Source organism: Neodiprion virginianus, chromosome 4, assembly GCF_021901495.1.
Source record: "Neodiprion virginianus isolate iyNeoVirg1 chromosome 4, iyNeoVirg1.1, whole genome shotgun sequence".
NCBI lineage: Eukaryota > Metazoa > Arthropoda > Insecta > Hymenoptera > Diprionidae > Neodiprion > Neodiprion virginianus.
In genome coordinates, this window is record NC_060880.1 from 21674019 (window position 1) to 21690405 (window position 16387).

The 16387-nt window shown below is 39.1% G+C and overlaps 1 protein-coding gene across 4 annotated transcripts; it reads right to left on the reverse strand.

The window, feature by feature from the left end:
* Positions 1-1102: 1102 nt before the first annotated feature.
* On the reverse strand, positions 1103-7292 carry LOC124303085 (histidine--tRNA ligase). 4 transcript variants are annotated; one of them, XM_046759872.1, is made up of 6 exons: positions 7101-7292; positions 5729-6040; positions 4468-4680; positions 4091-4312; positions 2961-3462; positions 1103-2435 (listed from the first exon to the last, which is right to left on the reverse strand). In XM_046759872.1, exons 1-6 carry the CDS (start codon positions 7194-7196, stop codon positions 1966-1968), a joined length of 1815 nt encoding a protein of 604 aa, XP_046615828.1. In that variant the 5' UTR covers positions 7197-7292; the 3' UTR covers positions 1103-1965. The 4 variants fall into 4 exon arrangements, with proteins under 4 accessions (XP_046615828.1, XP_046615830.1, XP_046615831.1 ...); XM_046759874.1 differs by lacking the exon at positions 5729-6040 and adding an exon at positions 4900-5042 and having other exon boundaries at positions 7101-7256; XM_046759875.1 differs by lacking the exon at positions 7101-7292 and adding an exon at positions 4900-5042 and having other exon boundaries at positions 5729-5867.
* Between the last annotated feature and the right edge of the window lie 9095 nt (positions 7293-16387).

Genomic DNA, 16387 nt, shown 5'->3' on the forward strand with positions numbered 1-16387 from the left:
TGATAAAACTAGTGTCTTTCAAACAGCTATCGGCAAACTTTACCCTATGAATAACATCTATTCAAACTTACCTTACTAAAATCGAGCACTGAAAGGCAACCACTAGCTGCTTCAAAAAAAAAACTACATTTTTTTCGATCTATCATTTCATTAAATCAGTTTTTAACGTGATATTGAACTCTGTGAAAGAAAATCGCCGTGCGGTTTTTTTTAACCGTTGCCGCATCGGGATTTTGTATCAATCATCTAATTAGCACGTAAGAACTCAAATTCTGACGATTGCGGGGAGATAATAATTGTTTTATACAAGAACGGAACTTTGTATGGTAGCATTGTACAACTTATATATTTGCTTCGAATCAGCGCGTCGTACAAAGTTTTTAATCGTAAAAGTAAATATTTTTTGTTGATACAGTCTAATGACCACGTTCCCCTTATAAAAAATTTATCTTTTTTTTCAACCATTCCGTCATAAATTCCGAACATCATTATTAAGAAATAGAATGTACAGTATGTATAATTTAGAAGAGTGGCACTGCAGGTACAGAGGCAAAAGTTAACAGACTTACACCTTTACTACAACGTAAGGAATTATTATGATGACGAATTACGAACTTCGGTATTGAGTAAATAAATTAACCGGATAGATGAGTCTTTGGTTTTGAAATATAAATTTACGTTTTTCTATGCTTATCTTGTACTTCAAATATTTTGATAAACTTGTTATACAGTAACCATTGCGTGGGCATTATCGTACACTCCGGTTATTTGTCCGGAAAATTGTTCTACGTTTTTCGTAGTGCGTCAGTAGACTAAAAATATTTTTTCATGTATATCAATTGAATGTCTTTGAAAAATTTGTTGGAGATTAATTTAGACCGTTTTTTATTATTGCCTTAATACACCTAGACTTTTTTAAGTACATACTTACTACTGATACACTTATCAAAGGAAATTTCGGTTCGTAACTGTTGCTTCAACTTCCAAAGTTGCGACACTTCTATTAAATTCCTAGTTCAAAAACTCCATGATGGTCAAACTTAACAAATGCGACGGATTACCAAAAATGCGACAATTGGGTTAGAAATACAGACAACAGTTTCATTCATAGTATTTTATATTTTATTCCAAAACATTTGTTGCAATAAATTAATAAATATTTGCATTATAGGTGGTTTCTGGATCGAGACAACTTGTACAAATAAGTTTCTGCCGGTTTGAGATATATACTGGAAATATGTGAGAAAGAAGAAAACTATAACTGTACATAACATGGGTTCGAGGAATTGAGTAGTTACGTTTTAGGTCTCTTCACAGCTTCAACACTTCTCTGCACTTTCTGCAGTAGGTGAAGTATGCAACGATTGCGCTTCCTAGACCAATTCAGAATGTTTAACAGTAGTGACAAGGCCTACAAATTTATTGCCTCACAGCGCTTCTTGACTCTAATGCTACTATTGCTATTTACACTTTTTACGTGTATAATATTTCCTTTCGAATACAAGAGCAACCCCATGATTAGGAAATACTGTCACCGGTGATAGAGAAGGTTTCACGTTCAGAATGGTGTGACAAAAGTGAAATTATTTGAACCAAAATAAGAGTGGAACAGATATTTTGAAGAAACTATTGATTTTTTCCCGTGTTCGGGATTATTTGAAGAAAAATGAGTAATATTCTGTGATAAAATTCGTAGAAGAATTACGAAAAACCTGGGGGATCACTGACGATTATTATTTGAGTATTACCGATTATTGAAGCAGATTTTTCCTTCCCTGTATAACAGTCCACATTACGATCTTATTGATTGCAGCAATCTTTCAGCGCAATTAAGACACATAGTTGAGTCAAGAATCGTGAGAAGTAAAGTTCAGTGAGGATAATCGAAGAAATAATGTAGTGATTGTTTGGTTCCCGATTCATTAATTACAAAGTTAGTGAAATAACACATCTTAACTGTACGGGTTAATATCCTAATAATTTTCTAATTTCTTTTTCAAGATTTTCCCGCCGAACTTGACTCTCCTCACGTGTTTTCACTACCCTCAGCGTGACTTCACCATTCATAAGTTCTCTTTCACCAAGTATCACAACCAAGGGTATACTGTTCTCTTCGCAATGTTGCAATTGTGCCAATAACTTAGGACTCTTTTTATATGATTGCTCTGCTTTCAGTCCAGCCTCCCAGAGATCTGATATGATTCGCATACGCTCCTCATGCAGATTCTTTTGTGCACTAGCAACGTAAACCTCGACTTCTGTAGTGCGCACCTTTTCTCCTTTAGTAGCTAACTTAGCTTCAATAACGCTGAAAATTCTCTCAACACCAAGAGATACTCCAACACACGGTACTGCTTTGTTCTTCGAATCAAACATACCGACCAAGTTGTCGTAACGGCCGCCTCCAGCTACACTTCCGACACCGACTCCATCACCTTTAGACAAATGTAGCAAAATTGTAGAAAATGAAAAAATTTCTATCAAATGAGGAAAATTTTGAGGACGTGAGATTGAGGTTTGTTGGATCACAGCCTTATTGTAAGGTGAGTGAAACGTCACTGTAGAATTTTTTCCAGAGTTGTGAATAAAAAAAAAAAAATAAAAAATAGTAAGCAAAGTTGCTCTATTGAAGATCTCATCTTGGCATTGAATTAATTATACTCTAATGAATATTCATACATAGGCATATAAGAATTTGAAAGAGAACTGTACAATTCAACTGGCTTACCCAGACAAGACAGTTAGTCTGGTTAATGAACCTTGAAGAGGCTGACCGGTCAAGATCGGTTGGCCGTCCGAAATGATTGAACTGTTCCACCGATTAATGATTGAAAGAATTTTGAATAAAAATTGAATAACTCGTTTGCCGGTTTTCCAGCAATTTTGAATGGATGACTTGGTTTGACCAGTTAAGCTGGATAAATTGTACAGGCCTATCCTGAATATCTTAATTTATTTACCAGTCAGGATTGCTTCATAAATAATGCCTGTGTAGTAATCAAGTCCTCTGGCTAAACTTAAATCGAAGACTACTTTGTCAGTGATTTTATAGATGTCACAATACTTTAGCAACAGTTCCATTGCTTCGAGGCCGCTGACCGCGGCGGGTTGTTTCATTAATATTTCGTCTTTTCTCAGTTCATGAATTAATTCATTACCACCTTGCCGGGACACGTAGCTACCTATCTTGTCGGCAATATCTCCATCTAATTGCTTTTCTTCAATCATTTCTTTCCGCACTTCGTCCCAAGGACTCTTATCCAATTTATCTACAGCTGAGCATATGGCACGAAATTTTTCGTGCGGCACTCCACATGCTGCAAATATACCATCAAGCAGAGAACGGTGGTTCAACTTTATTTTATAAGGACCTAAATCTAAGGATGTTAAAGCCTCGGATATTACTCGAAGACATTCAGCATCTGGAAGCATTGGGTCATATTGTCCAGCTATATCAAAATCCTGAAACAGAAAGATTTATCACATGTCTCAAGAGTAATTTGAAGTTTAAAAGGACACGTAACGACTTTTGACCTTGAAATCAGAACTTTAGGAAAAGTTTGAGCATTTCCATCGTTTTATTACGACTATCTATTCTGAACGCAATTGCATTTTCATCAAAAGATGTTGATTAGACAAGATTAAAATTTTTGTTGTTGATTTTATTACGAGATAGTCACACGTTGAATATCTATCAAATTTATGACTTCGTAAACTTGCATAATATTTCTATAAAGGGTGGAAACAAAAAAATACAATTATCAACGAATATTTTAAACTGGGAGATATAAATTTGAAAAATTGGTGATTTCGAAAAATTAACGACGGAGCCAGGAATCGAACCTGGTATATGTATAGAGATACTTGACCGGAGTCTTATTTATAATAATATTAATATAATAATTACAGAACTATTCTCAAGAATCTAAACTGAGACTCTTTCATATCACTTTGGAATTAACTGTTAGAAAAAAATCGTTTTCAAATCAACTAGATTTCTGTATTTTATGAACGTTATTTTTAAAATGAATTATACAGACTGTACTTATTCGAGTGAAAGTTTGTTTAATAAGCTTGTTCGCATACTTACGCACTGATAGAATTCCCTATATCTTCCCTTAGTCATAGCTGGATTATCTCTACGATAGACTTTAGCGATGTGGTATCTCTTGATCGACGACACTTTGCCCATAGCTAGATATCTGGCAAATGGAACCGTCAGATCGTACCTGAGAGCTAAGATTTCACCTCCTTGATCTTTCAAGTCATAGATGAGTTTGGCATCTTCCCCATATTTTCCGGTCAACACTTCCTACAACAAAATCACTTCAGTATTATTATTATATCAACGAATGATAAAGCAACGAATTAGAACCAAATAATTTTTGTAAGGAAATTGGGGTGAAACGACAGTTTGCTACCGTCGTCATATCAACTAAAAATAGTAAATCATGTATTCTTATTTACCTTTAATTCAAATATAGGAGTGTCGATAGTCTGAGCTCCATGGCGCTTGAATACTGTGGCCACTTTCTCTAAAACTCCCAACCGCAGAGCCATCTGTTCCGGGTTGTAGTCTCTGGTGCCTTTGGGGGTTTTAAGGATAAGTTTCTGGGGTCCTGCATTATCTACACCCAACTGCGCCTTCAATTCCAACAGTTTGGCTACCTCATCTGCTATCTGAAAATATCGAAGCACATTATTTGGTCAGAATGTTTACAGAAAATCGATTTAGAAAAGGTCGATTGTTCAACACTGTGGCTTTTAGATCTGTGGTAGCTCAAGAGATCTGATACCGATCTATGCACATGTTCTAATTTTCGAAAGATTGAATGTTCTTTACTTGATTTAGCTCAACTAATCTTGAGGCAGAATGGGAAAGATAGAGCAGTCACGTACCTGCGGGGCACTGACCGTGGTCGTTGAGCGACATTGCCGTATAGGAAGGATGACATTGATGCGCGTCAGACGAAACATGGCACAAGACGAGATGGAACCAGAACCAGAATGAAATAGAAAAGTCCGCCTCAGTGTTGATTACTCTATTACCCGAAACACGAGATACAAGTTAGCCAGCCAGCATAAAACTGCCACAGAGTAGATCATAGACTTTTATGATATTTCAATGAGCTATTTTGTAAAGTATAACGTTAAATGAAGCAGCGTTTGGAGGTATATTAACTTCTGTACAATATATCCAGTGATAATAGATGGATGAACAGAAATTGACTGTAACGATGCGTGTTTACAAAAAATCATTACTTGATAATTTTAGGATTGTCTGAACCACCTTAATGAACCACAGTAAACAAAACACACTATACATCTTTGAAAAGCAAATTGATTGATAATCATTCTAAAATTGAAAAATAATGAATTTCTCCCTGATGTTTTGTTACAATAACATTACCAACTTCAGCCTCGTCTGACGAAATAATTTTACTTTCCCTTGTTTGTAACTGATCAGCATTTTACGCCACACTTTCCTCTCTGATGGTGTTGTATGAGCATTCAAGTGCATTAAAATCGCAAAGAATCAGGGGAGAAAGTAAATTAGATTGAATGAGATTCAGCTTACAGATCAGTTGAAAATACCCAATAAGTCTTCAAAGAAAATCAACGCAGGTTTGTCTTTGACAAAATTTCTTAAATTATTTATTACTCGTTCCGATGTGATTCATAAGAACTAGTCTGTGGCAGCCTTGCAAGCGTGCAACAGCTGTCTCACCTTTTTATCAATGTTTTTAAGGCTGTCGTTATTACCGCAGTAAATCAAGCGATCAACTTTCTCCACCAAAGGAGTAGTAAAATCAAGTAAAGGAAAATCCATACGTTCGGTATCGGAATAGCTCTTTATATTATCAAACCATCTCTTCAAATGCGGTAAGTTAGAAAACTTGCTATGCGGATAATTTTTACAGATGGTAAAAAGCTTGACGTCCTTTGATGTCGGACACCAACCACAAACGTAGCTGACGTCTGCAAATTCTTCATTTAGCTCAGCTAGCTCAGAATTTAAATTTATCGAGTCTGGTAGTCCCTGAGAAACGAAATACATCTCAGAGGGACAAGAATTACTAACATGATGTTTTATGTTTGGACTTTGCCAAATATTTAATTTTAAAGTTGATAACACAGTGAGGAATGAAAAAATGTTTAAATAAATTTTATTTCTGTATGACGAGTAACCTTACATGTTTGAAAGATTAACTGCAGTAGAACATCGATTATCTTATTCAATTGAGACCGGGACTAGTTTGAATTAGCAAAAGTTTGGATAATGGAACAGTAATATTACATGAAACGATACTGCACGATAAAGATAGTTAGATCAATACGCACATATGTTTACATTATTTTTATACACCTACTTTTACTTTAACATACGTCAAATTATTCTAATTACCTTTATAAGTGAAGTTAATCGAAAGTTAAATTTAACATAAAACTGTAAATGGACCTCTACGATATATTTTTCATAAGACTGTGTTTATTTACTCCAAAATTTCAGGGTTTCGTTCAGACAACAAAACGTTTGGATACAGTAATCCATGATTCAGATAACGGATGTGCTACTGAACTTTAAATCTCAAAATGCTGTAAAAATCAAATTGAGGTTAAGAATTGTGAGCATGACGAGTATTTGAATAAAAATAATTTCCTGCATGCTAGGACATCAAAATTTTACAGTCACCTCAACAAGTCATATTCATATTTCTATTTGGATTAAATGACACCGTTGTGTGACAGCATTCAAACTTCGATTAGCGAAGTTTTCAAAATTTCGATAAGACTGTAAAGAGTGTTAGAGATTCACGTCGGTGAAACAATGTTATTGTTGGGTTATGAACGCTCCCAAGCAAATGTTTCTGTCTGATGAAATACACCAGGGAACTACCTCATGCGGTGATTAATGAGGTCAACAAAGGACGCGATAAACGTTTCCGTATTTAAAGGAAAGTAATTGGTACAGGAGCAAAGTCGCGAAAGTTAAAGACCCTGAAATCGGACAGTTTACAACCATATGTCCAACACGTTGTGGACACAGATCCCGAATTTCTTACTTGCATACTGCAGATCCAAAGCTCAAAATCACGTACCTTCGTACTGTCTGCCTTAGTGGTTTTCAATTTACGTACAACTTCGCCCTGATCCTTGATCTGTTCCATAAGGTTTGCTCTTGTTTCGTCAGCCATTGTAGACCACGCGGTATTCACCAATGTTGTCCTAGCCTGGCGTACAAATGCGTACTATAGATTGGCGCCGCTGTCCGCCACAGGAGCGATGACTAAAGAATGTAAAGACAGTTGCCCTAATGGGCTTTGGTGTGACGACTGCAAATCGTCGTGCGCTTGCGCACTGAGAACTTATTGCAGAACATCAGAGAGTTACCGATTTCGACATGATGCTGGCTGCATTCACCTTCCAACTAACACAGTCTTCGCAACGGTGAGCCCAAGCCAGTACTTAGCCTCTGTGGACTTACCGACTTGTCAGCGATACAAGAAATTATTAATGAGAATAAATTTCTTCCTAAATTCGTAGCAAAACAGTGATTTAATAAAGTATAGGTACCTGAGAGAAGAATGTGTACATATTTATATCAGATGTAATAATGATGCAGAGACCAAACAGTACACACGTATATGCTGTCCTAGTACGATATTAATATATATAATCCATTTACGATTAATACATGATGCATACCATAAATTACATAATTTTCCGGGAGACAAACTAGATTATCTACAATAATCGGCTATAATACGAAAGCAGAAGAATTATTCATTTCGAAATGGAATTCTATTTGACACGCGCTAGATGTATTCCATAACATTAAAATTCATAATTATTCCAACAACTTTTCATTTGCTCTCTCGATCTTTAATTTTCGCAGGCATAGAATCGAACCGCTGTTTTAGCTAGTCGCAAGTGAAGTATCTACGTTGGGTAAAGAAGCAAAGTTGTTTTTCGAGAAGTGTTCGTATGGAAAAAAATTCAGAGTAACTGTAATACATCACGAATGCGCTAATTTTGATCGAAATGAAATGGATGCTCCGTATATGAGACAGTATTTAACGCAGTGTCCTGATTTGAAGACCTAAACAGGTGATTACCGGTGATTTTTATTTATTTTTTTTGATAGGGAGATCTTATACGGGAGATCAACGGGAGAGAAGATACGAGGAAAAAAGCACCTGCTGAAAAATGTCGAAAACACAGGTTATCGTTTTTTGGCTGTAACTTTCGATGCGTCGATCGCAGCGTATTGGGACTGCGCCCAATCGATTTCTCTCGCAAAATTACGTCGGAATAGTGCCACAATTAATTTATTCCAGCACTTTTGAAAATCGCGAAAATTTTTGCCAAAAACACAAAGGGGTTAGCCTTACTTTTTTTTTGGGCAAAAAACTTTTGGTCTCAGATTCGATTTAAATGACCCTTATCTGACCAATTGGACCCTCAGGAACTCAGAAATCGCAGCGAAAAGAGCGTAGGACCAACAGGAAAGAAGTTACGAAGGAAAATGCACCTGCTTAAAAATGTCGAAATCTGAGGTTCTGGTTTTTTGGCTGTAACTTTTTATCCGCTGCTCGCAGCGTATCGGGACTGCACTTAATCGATTTGTCTCGCAAAATTGCGTCCGAATAGTGCCAGAAAAAATTTATTCCAGCACTTTTCAAATATTAATCCTCACGTAATATTTTTGATGTGTTCTGATACTGAAAATATTTATTGCTATTCCAGGTACAACCCGAGGTGGTTATCGGTGGTTGTTCGAGGTGGTTGGCGATTGTTGGAGGTGGTCGGAGGTGGACGAGGAGGAGGACGAACTGAACTGAGTCTCAAAGCCCTGTTGACATAAAAGCAGCTATTCGATAGAAATTATAGTTTATAGTTTACACAGCCCATTGCATGATATTTCATTATAAATACATATGTTTCAATGTATTTAGGAATAATTTATCAAATATACAGAGGTCATGTGCAAATAATAAATGAATTGATTCGACCGCAGTTTGATGTATTCATTAGAGCTTTAACAATAAATTTAAGCTTTGTTACTTCTTGTATTTTATTATGGACAATCGAAAACATTTCCGACTAGTCGTGCTGTGGAAGCATGGGGATTAAACCAAATGTAGCAAAAGATTAGAAACAGTGTATGTGGAGTACGGGTATTTTTCTAATAATGCAAATAGAATAGAATACCACGCCTTGCGAATTAGCTTTCCAGTCTGAGATGAATGATGAATTTTAAGGACTGCATTATCGTTGATGAATACTCTATGCCTCATGGGAAAAGAAAATCTGTAACGACAAACTTGGTGCACCGGATCATCGTCGACTTTAACTTTTAAAATGTCCTACCATTTTCGAACGCCTCCTACCTCCCCCTGCCACCTACGACCATCAACGGCCGCTTTCGAGCACCCCCTATCACCTTCTGCCAGCGCCGACCACCTCCTACCATTTCCGAACACCTCCAACCATCCTATTTACCTATATTACCAGATTAGCTATGATATGAAAAGAAAAGAATTATTCATTTCGAAATGGGATTCTATTCGACGCGCGCTCGATGTATTCCATGACATTAGTATTCATAATTATTCCAACAACTTTTCATTTGCTCTCTCGATCTTGAATTTTCATAGGCATAGAATCGACACGTTGTTTTAGCTGGTCGCAAGTGAAGTATCTGCGTTGGGTGGAGGAGCAGAATAGTTTTTCGAAAAGTATTCGGATGGAAAAAAATTCAGAGTAACTGTAATACATCACGGATGCGTTGATTTTGAACGAGATGAAACGGATGCTTCGTATATGAGACAGTATTTAACGCTGCGTAGTGATTTAAAGACCCAGAAAGGTGATAGGGAGAGAAAGAACGACGCTTCTTAACATTTCGAGTGTATTTTAACACACATTTGAAAGATACGAGCGAAATTTTTCATCATCCAACTGTCGCAGAACGGCAGCGTTATTAGCCGAGCCGTTCACTGAAGAATATATCCTCAATCAACGGCTGACCATCGAAGGGCCTGGCCGCTTGAGTCTGGAATCGGCAGGAGAGATGAAGTGTGTATTTCTTGTATGAAACGTGAAAACTAAAAGCATTATACATCATATCATATCATCATACATCGTACACCATACATCATACATCATACATCACACATCATCATACCTAGTATTACAGTTCGAAACCAAAGTTTGAATTTTCGGATGTTCGGAAAGTGACGTCACCAATCTAAAATCGGCTAGCCGAGTTCCTCAGTCTGGTAACAACCGCGCAGTAGAGCGGACGGTTGAGAGTCGCGCTCCGCAAATTTCGAGTACCGGGTTCTCAACCTCCCGGATCCGCGCTTCGGCTCCGCTACGTATTTCGAGTACCGGGTTCTCAACCTCCCGGATCCCGCGCTTCGGGTCCGCTACGCGGTGAAACTCGACTTCCAGGATAAGCGCTCCGTGGTTCCTGGTTCACGTTTACAATAAATTATTTCAATTCGTTTTTCGCGCAACCCCAAATTCGGTAGCTGTCAGTCCGCTAATAAAATTTCTCGACTTCCAGGATAAGCGCTCCGTGGTTCCTGGTTCACGTTTACAATAAATTATTTCAATTCGTTTTTCGCGCAACCCCAAATTCGGTAGCTGTCAGTCCGCTGATAAAATTTCTCGACTTCCAGGATAAGCGCTCCGTGGTTCCTGGTTCACGTTTACAATAAATTATTTCAATTCGTTTTTCGCGCAACCCCAAATTCGGTAGCTGTCAGTCCGCTAATAAAATTTCTCGACTTCCAGGATAAGCGCTCCGTGGTTCCTGGTTCCCGTTTACAATAAATTATTTCAATTCGTTTTTCGCGCAACCCCAAATTCGGTAGCTGTCAGTCCGCTAATAAAATTTCTCGACTTCCAGGATAAGCGCTCCGTGGTTCCTGGTTCACGTTTACAATAAATTATTTCAATTCGTTTTTCGCGCAACCCCAAATTCGGTAGCTGTCAGTCCGCTAATAAAATTTCTCGACTTCCAGGATAAGCGCTCCGTGGTTCCTGGTTCCCGTTTACAATAAATTATTTCAATTCGTTTTTCGCGCAACCCCAAATTCGGTAGCTGTCAGTCCACTAGTAAAATTTCTCGACTTCCAGGATAAGCGCTCCGTGGTTCCTGGTTCACGTTTACAATAAATTATTTCAATTCGTTTTTCGCGCAACCCCAAATTCGGTAGCTGTCAGTCCGCTAATAAAATTTCTCGACTTCCAGGATAAGCGCTCCGTGGTTCCTGGTTCACGTTTACAATAAATTATTTCAATTCGTTTTTCGCGCAACCCCAAATTCGGTAGCTGTCAGTCCGCTGATAAAATTTCTCGACTTCCAGGATAAGCGCTCCGTGGTTCCTGGTTCACGTTTACAATAAATTATTTCAATTCGTTTTTCGCGCAACCCCAAATTCGGTAGCTGTCAGTCCGCTAATAAAATTTCTCGACTTCCAGAATAAGCGCTCCGTGGTTCCTGGTTCCCGTTTACAATAAATTATTTCAATTCGTTTTTCACGCAACCCCAAATTCGGTAGCTGTCAGTCCGCTAATAAAATTTCTCGACTTCCAGGATAAGCGCTCCGTGGTTCCTGGTTCCCGTTTACAATAAATTATTTCAATTCGTTTTTCGCGCAACCCCAAATTCGGTAGCTGTCAGTCCGCTAGTAAAATTTCTCGACTTCCAGGATAAGCGCTCCGTGGTTCCTGGTTCCCGTTTACAATAAATTATTTCAATTCGTTTTTCGCGCAACCCCAAATTCGGTAGCTGTCAGTCCGCTAATAAAATTTCTCGACTTCCAGGATAAGCGCTCCGTGGTTCCTGGTTCACGTTTACAATAAATTATTTCAATTCGTTTTTCGCGCAACCCCAAATTCGGTAGCTGTCAGTCCGCTAATAAAATTTCTCGACTTCCAGGATAAGCGCTCCGTGGTTCCTGGTTCCCGTTTACAATAAATTATTTCAATTCGTTTTTCGCGCAAGCCCAAATTCGGTAGTTGTCAGTGCGCTAATAAAATTTCTATAACTTTACAATGTTCTCATAATCTTTTTGGTAAAATATGTCGATAAAAAAATTATATCAAACCTTACACATTATTTTTGATTTGTTCTCACGCTGAAAATATTTATTAGTATTCGAGGTATAACTCGAGGTGGTTGGCGGTTTTCGTTGGAGGTAGTTAGGGGTGGTTGCGGGTAATCTCGGTGATTCAGGAGGAGGAGGACGAGGATTTGTGCTCGGTGAGTAAAACACTTTTATAATATTTCATGGCAATTGTAATTATATTTCATCTGAAATATTACAAACTTGTCACCTTTACAATAAATTATTTCAATTCATTTTTCGTGTAAGCACAAATTCAGTAGCTACGAATAAGCTTATACAATTTATTATATTATTAATTAATTATTTAATCAATTACTCAATTATATTAATCCTTACACAATATTTTCGATGTGTTCTTATACTGAAAATATTTATTACTATTCAAGGTATAACCTGAGGTGGTTGAAGGTGGTCGGAGGTGGACGAGGAGGAGGACGAGGAGGACGAGGATTTGTGCTGGGTGAGTAAAACACTTTTATAATATTTGATGGCAATTGTAATTATATTTCATCTGAAATATTACAAACTTGTCACGTTTACAATAAATTATTTCAATTCATTTTTCGTGCAAGCACATATTCAGTAGCTATGAATAATCTTGTACAATTTATTATATTATTAATTAATTGATTAATTACATTAATCCTTACACAATATTTTTGATATGTTCCTATACTAAAAATATTCATTACTATTCCAGGTATTACCCGAGGTGGTCGGAGGTGGACGAGGAGGAGGACGAGCTGGACGAGGAGGAGGACGAGGTGGACGAGGAGGAGGACGAGGTGGACGAGGAGGAGGCGGGGTGGGTCGTGGGAGAGGACCTCTCCTCTCCTCAGAGGAGGGGAGGGGGAGAGGTGGGCGGGGAGGGGGAAGGGGAAGGGGAGGGGGAGGGGGAGGAGGAGGAGGGGGAGGGGGCGGGGGCGGGGGAGGGGGGCGGGGGGAGGGGGAGGGAAGGGAAGGGGTGGGGAGGGAGGGAGGGCGGGCGGGGCGGGAGGGAGGGAGGGAGGGAGAGGGAAGGGGCGGGCGGGGGGGTGTTTTGCTCTATTAACTTTAACTCGCATCGACATCCGTCCTCCACTCTCTCTCCCTCCCTCCCGCCCGCCCGCCCTCCCTCCCACCCTCCCGCCCTCCCTCCCTCCCTCCCGCCCACCCGCCCTCCCCTTCCCCCTCCCCCTCCCCACCCCTCCCCTTCCCGTCCCTTCCCTTCCCTTCCCCCGCCCACCTCTCCCCCTTCCCCGCCCCTCCCCCTCCCCTCCTCTGAGGAGAGGAGAGGTCCTCTCCCACGACCCACCCCGCCTCCTCCTCGTCCACCTCGTCCTCCTCCTCGTCCACCTGGTCCTCCTCCTCATCCAGCTCGTCCTCCTCCTCGTCCACCTCCGACCACCTCGGGTAATACCTGAAATAGTAATAAATATTTTTAGTATAGGAACACATTGAAAATATTGTGTAAGGATTAATGTAATTAATCAATTAATTAATAATATAATAAATTGTATAAGATTATTCATAGCTACTGAATATGTGCTTGCACGAAAAATAAATTGAAATAATTTATTGTAAACGTGACAAGTTTGTAATATTTCAGATGAAATATAATTACAATTGCCATCAAATATTATAAGAATATTAATTAATTAATTATTAATATAATAAATTGTATAAGATTATTCATAGCTACTGAATATGTGCTTGCACGAAAAATGAATTGAAATAATTTATTGTAAACGTGACAAGTTTGTAATATTTCAGATGAAATATTATTACAATTGCCATTGAATATTATAAGAATATTAATTAATTAATCAATAATATAATGAATTGTATAAGATTATTTATAGCTACTGAATATGTGCTTGCACGAAAAATGAATTGAAATAATTTATTGTAAACGTGACAAGTTTGTAAGATTTCAGATGAAATATAATTACAATTGCCATTAAATATTATAAAAGTGTTTTACTCACCCAGCAACCTTATCCTGGAAGTCGAGAAATTTTATTAGCGGACTGACAGCTACCGAATTTGGGGTTGCGCGAAAAACGAATTGAAATAATTTATTGTAAACGTGAACCAGGAACCACGGAGCGCTTATCATAGAAGTCGAGAAATTTTATTAGCGGACTGACAGATACCGAATTTGGGGTTGCGCGAAAAACGAATTGAAGTAATTTATTGTAAACGTGAACCAGGAACCACGGAGCGCTTATCCTGGAAGTCGAGAAATTTTATTAGCGGACTGACAGATACCGAATTTGGGGTTGCGCTAAAAACGAATTGAAATAATTTATTGTAAACGTGAACCAGGAACCACGGAGCGCTTATCCTGGAAGTCGAGAAATTTTATTAGCGGACTGACAGCTACCGAATTTGGGGTTGCGCGAAAAACGAATTGAAATAATTTATTGTAAACGTGAACCAGGAACCACGGAGCGCTTATCCTGGAAGTCGAGAAATTTTATTAGCGGACTGACAGCTACCGAATTTGGGGTTGCGCGAAAAACGAATTGAAATAATTTATTGTAAACGTGAACCAGGAACCACGGAGCGCTTATCCTGGAAGTCGAGAAATTTTATCAGCGGACTGACAGCTACCGAATTTGGGGTTGCGCGAAAAACGAATTGAAATAATTTATTGTAAACGTGAACCAGGAACCACGGAGCGCTTATCCTGGAAGTCGAGAAATTTTATTAGCGGACTGACAGCTACCGAATTTGGGGTTGCGCGAAAAACGAATTGAAATAATTTATTGTAAACGTGAACCAGGAACCACGGAGCGCTTATCCTGGAAGTCGAGAAATTTTATTAGCGGACTGACAGCTACCGAATTTGGGGTTGCGCGAAAAACGAATTGAAATAATTTATTGTAAACGTGAACCAGGAACCACGGAGCGCTTATCCTGGAAGTCGAGAAATTTTATTAGCGGACTGACAGCTACCGAATTTGGGGTTGCGCGAAAAACGAATTGAAATAATTTATTGTAAACGTGAACCAGGAACCACGGAGCGCTTATCCTGGAAGTCGAGAAATTTTACTAGCGGACTGACAGCTACCGAATTTGGGGTTGCGCGAAAAACGAATTGAAATAATTTATTGTAAACGGGAACCAGGAACCACGGAGCGCTTATCCTGGAAGTCGAGAAATTTTATTAGCGGACTGACAGCTACCGAATTTGGGGTTGCGCGAAAAACGAATTGAAATAATTTATTGTAAACGTGAACCAGGAACCACGGAGCGCTTATCCTGGAAGTCGAGAAATTTTATCAGCGGACTGACAGCTACCGAATTTGGGGTTGCGCGAAAAACGAATTGAAATAATTTATTGTAAACGTGAACCAGGAACCACGGAGCGCTTATCCTGGAAGTCGAGTTTCACCGCGTAGCGGAGCCGAAGCGCGGGATCCGGGAGGTTGAGAACCCGGTACTCGAAATACGTAGCGGAGCCGAAGCGCGGGATCCGGGGGGTTGAGAACCCGGTACTCGAAATTTGCGGAGCGCGACTCTCAACCGTCCGCTCTACTGCGCGGTTGTTACCAGACTGAGGAACTCGGCTAGCCGATTTTAGATTGGTGACGTCACTTTCCGAACATCCGAAAATTCAAACTTTGGTTTCGAACTGTAATACTAGGTATGATGATGTGTGATGTATGATGTATGATGTATGATGTACGATGAATGGTGTATGATGTATGGTGTACGATGTATGATGATATGATATGATGTATAATGCTTTTAGTTTTCACGTTTCATACAAGAAATACGCACTTCATCTCTCCTGCCGATTCCAGACTCAAGCGGCCAGGCCCTTCGATGGTCAGCCGTTGACTGAATAGATTCTTGCATGCACTATGTCGACGTAATTTTGCGAGAGAAATCGATTGGGCGCAGTCCTAATACGCTGCGATCAACGCATCAAAAGTTACAGCCTAAAAACCAGAACCTGAATTTTCGACATTTTTAAGCAGGTGCATTTTCCTTCGTAACTTCTCTCCTGTTGGTCCTACGCTCTTTTCGCTGCGATTTCTGAGTTCCTGAGGGTCCAGTTGGTCAGATAAGGGTCATTTAAATCGAATCTGAGACCAAAAGTTTTTTGCCCAAAAAAAAAGTAAGGCTAACCCCTTTGTGTTTTTGGTGAAAATTTTCGCGATTTTGAAAAGTGCTGGAATAAATTCTTTCGCGCACTATGTCGACGTAATTTTGCGAGAGAAATCGATTGGGCGCAGTCCCAATACGCTGCGATC

Bases quoted from the DNA above. Each gene is read 5' to 3' on its own strand.
- LOC124303085 (XM_046759872.1), bottom strand. From the start codon at position 7,196: ATGGCTGACGAAACAAGAGCAAACCTTATGGAACAGATCAAGGATCAG. The intron at 6,041-7,100 runs GTACGTGATTTT...TTCGTTTCTCAG, and splicing joins CTAAGGCAGACAGTACGAAG to GGACTACCAGACTCGATAAA. The intron at 2,436-2,960 runs GTAAATAAATTA...ATTTGTCTAAAG, and splicing joins TTATGAAGCAATCCTGACTG to GTGATGGAGTCGGTGTCGGA.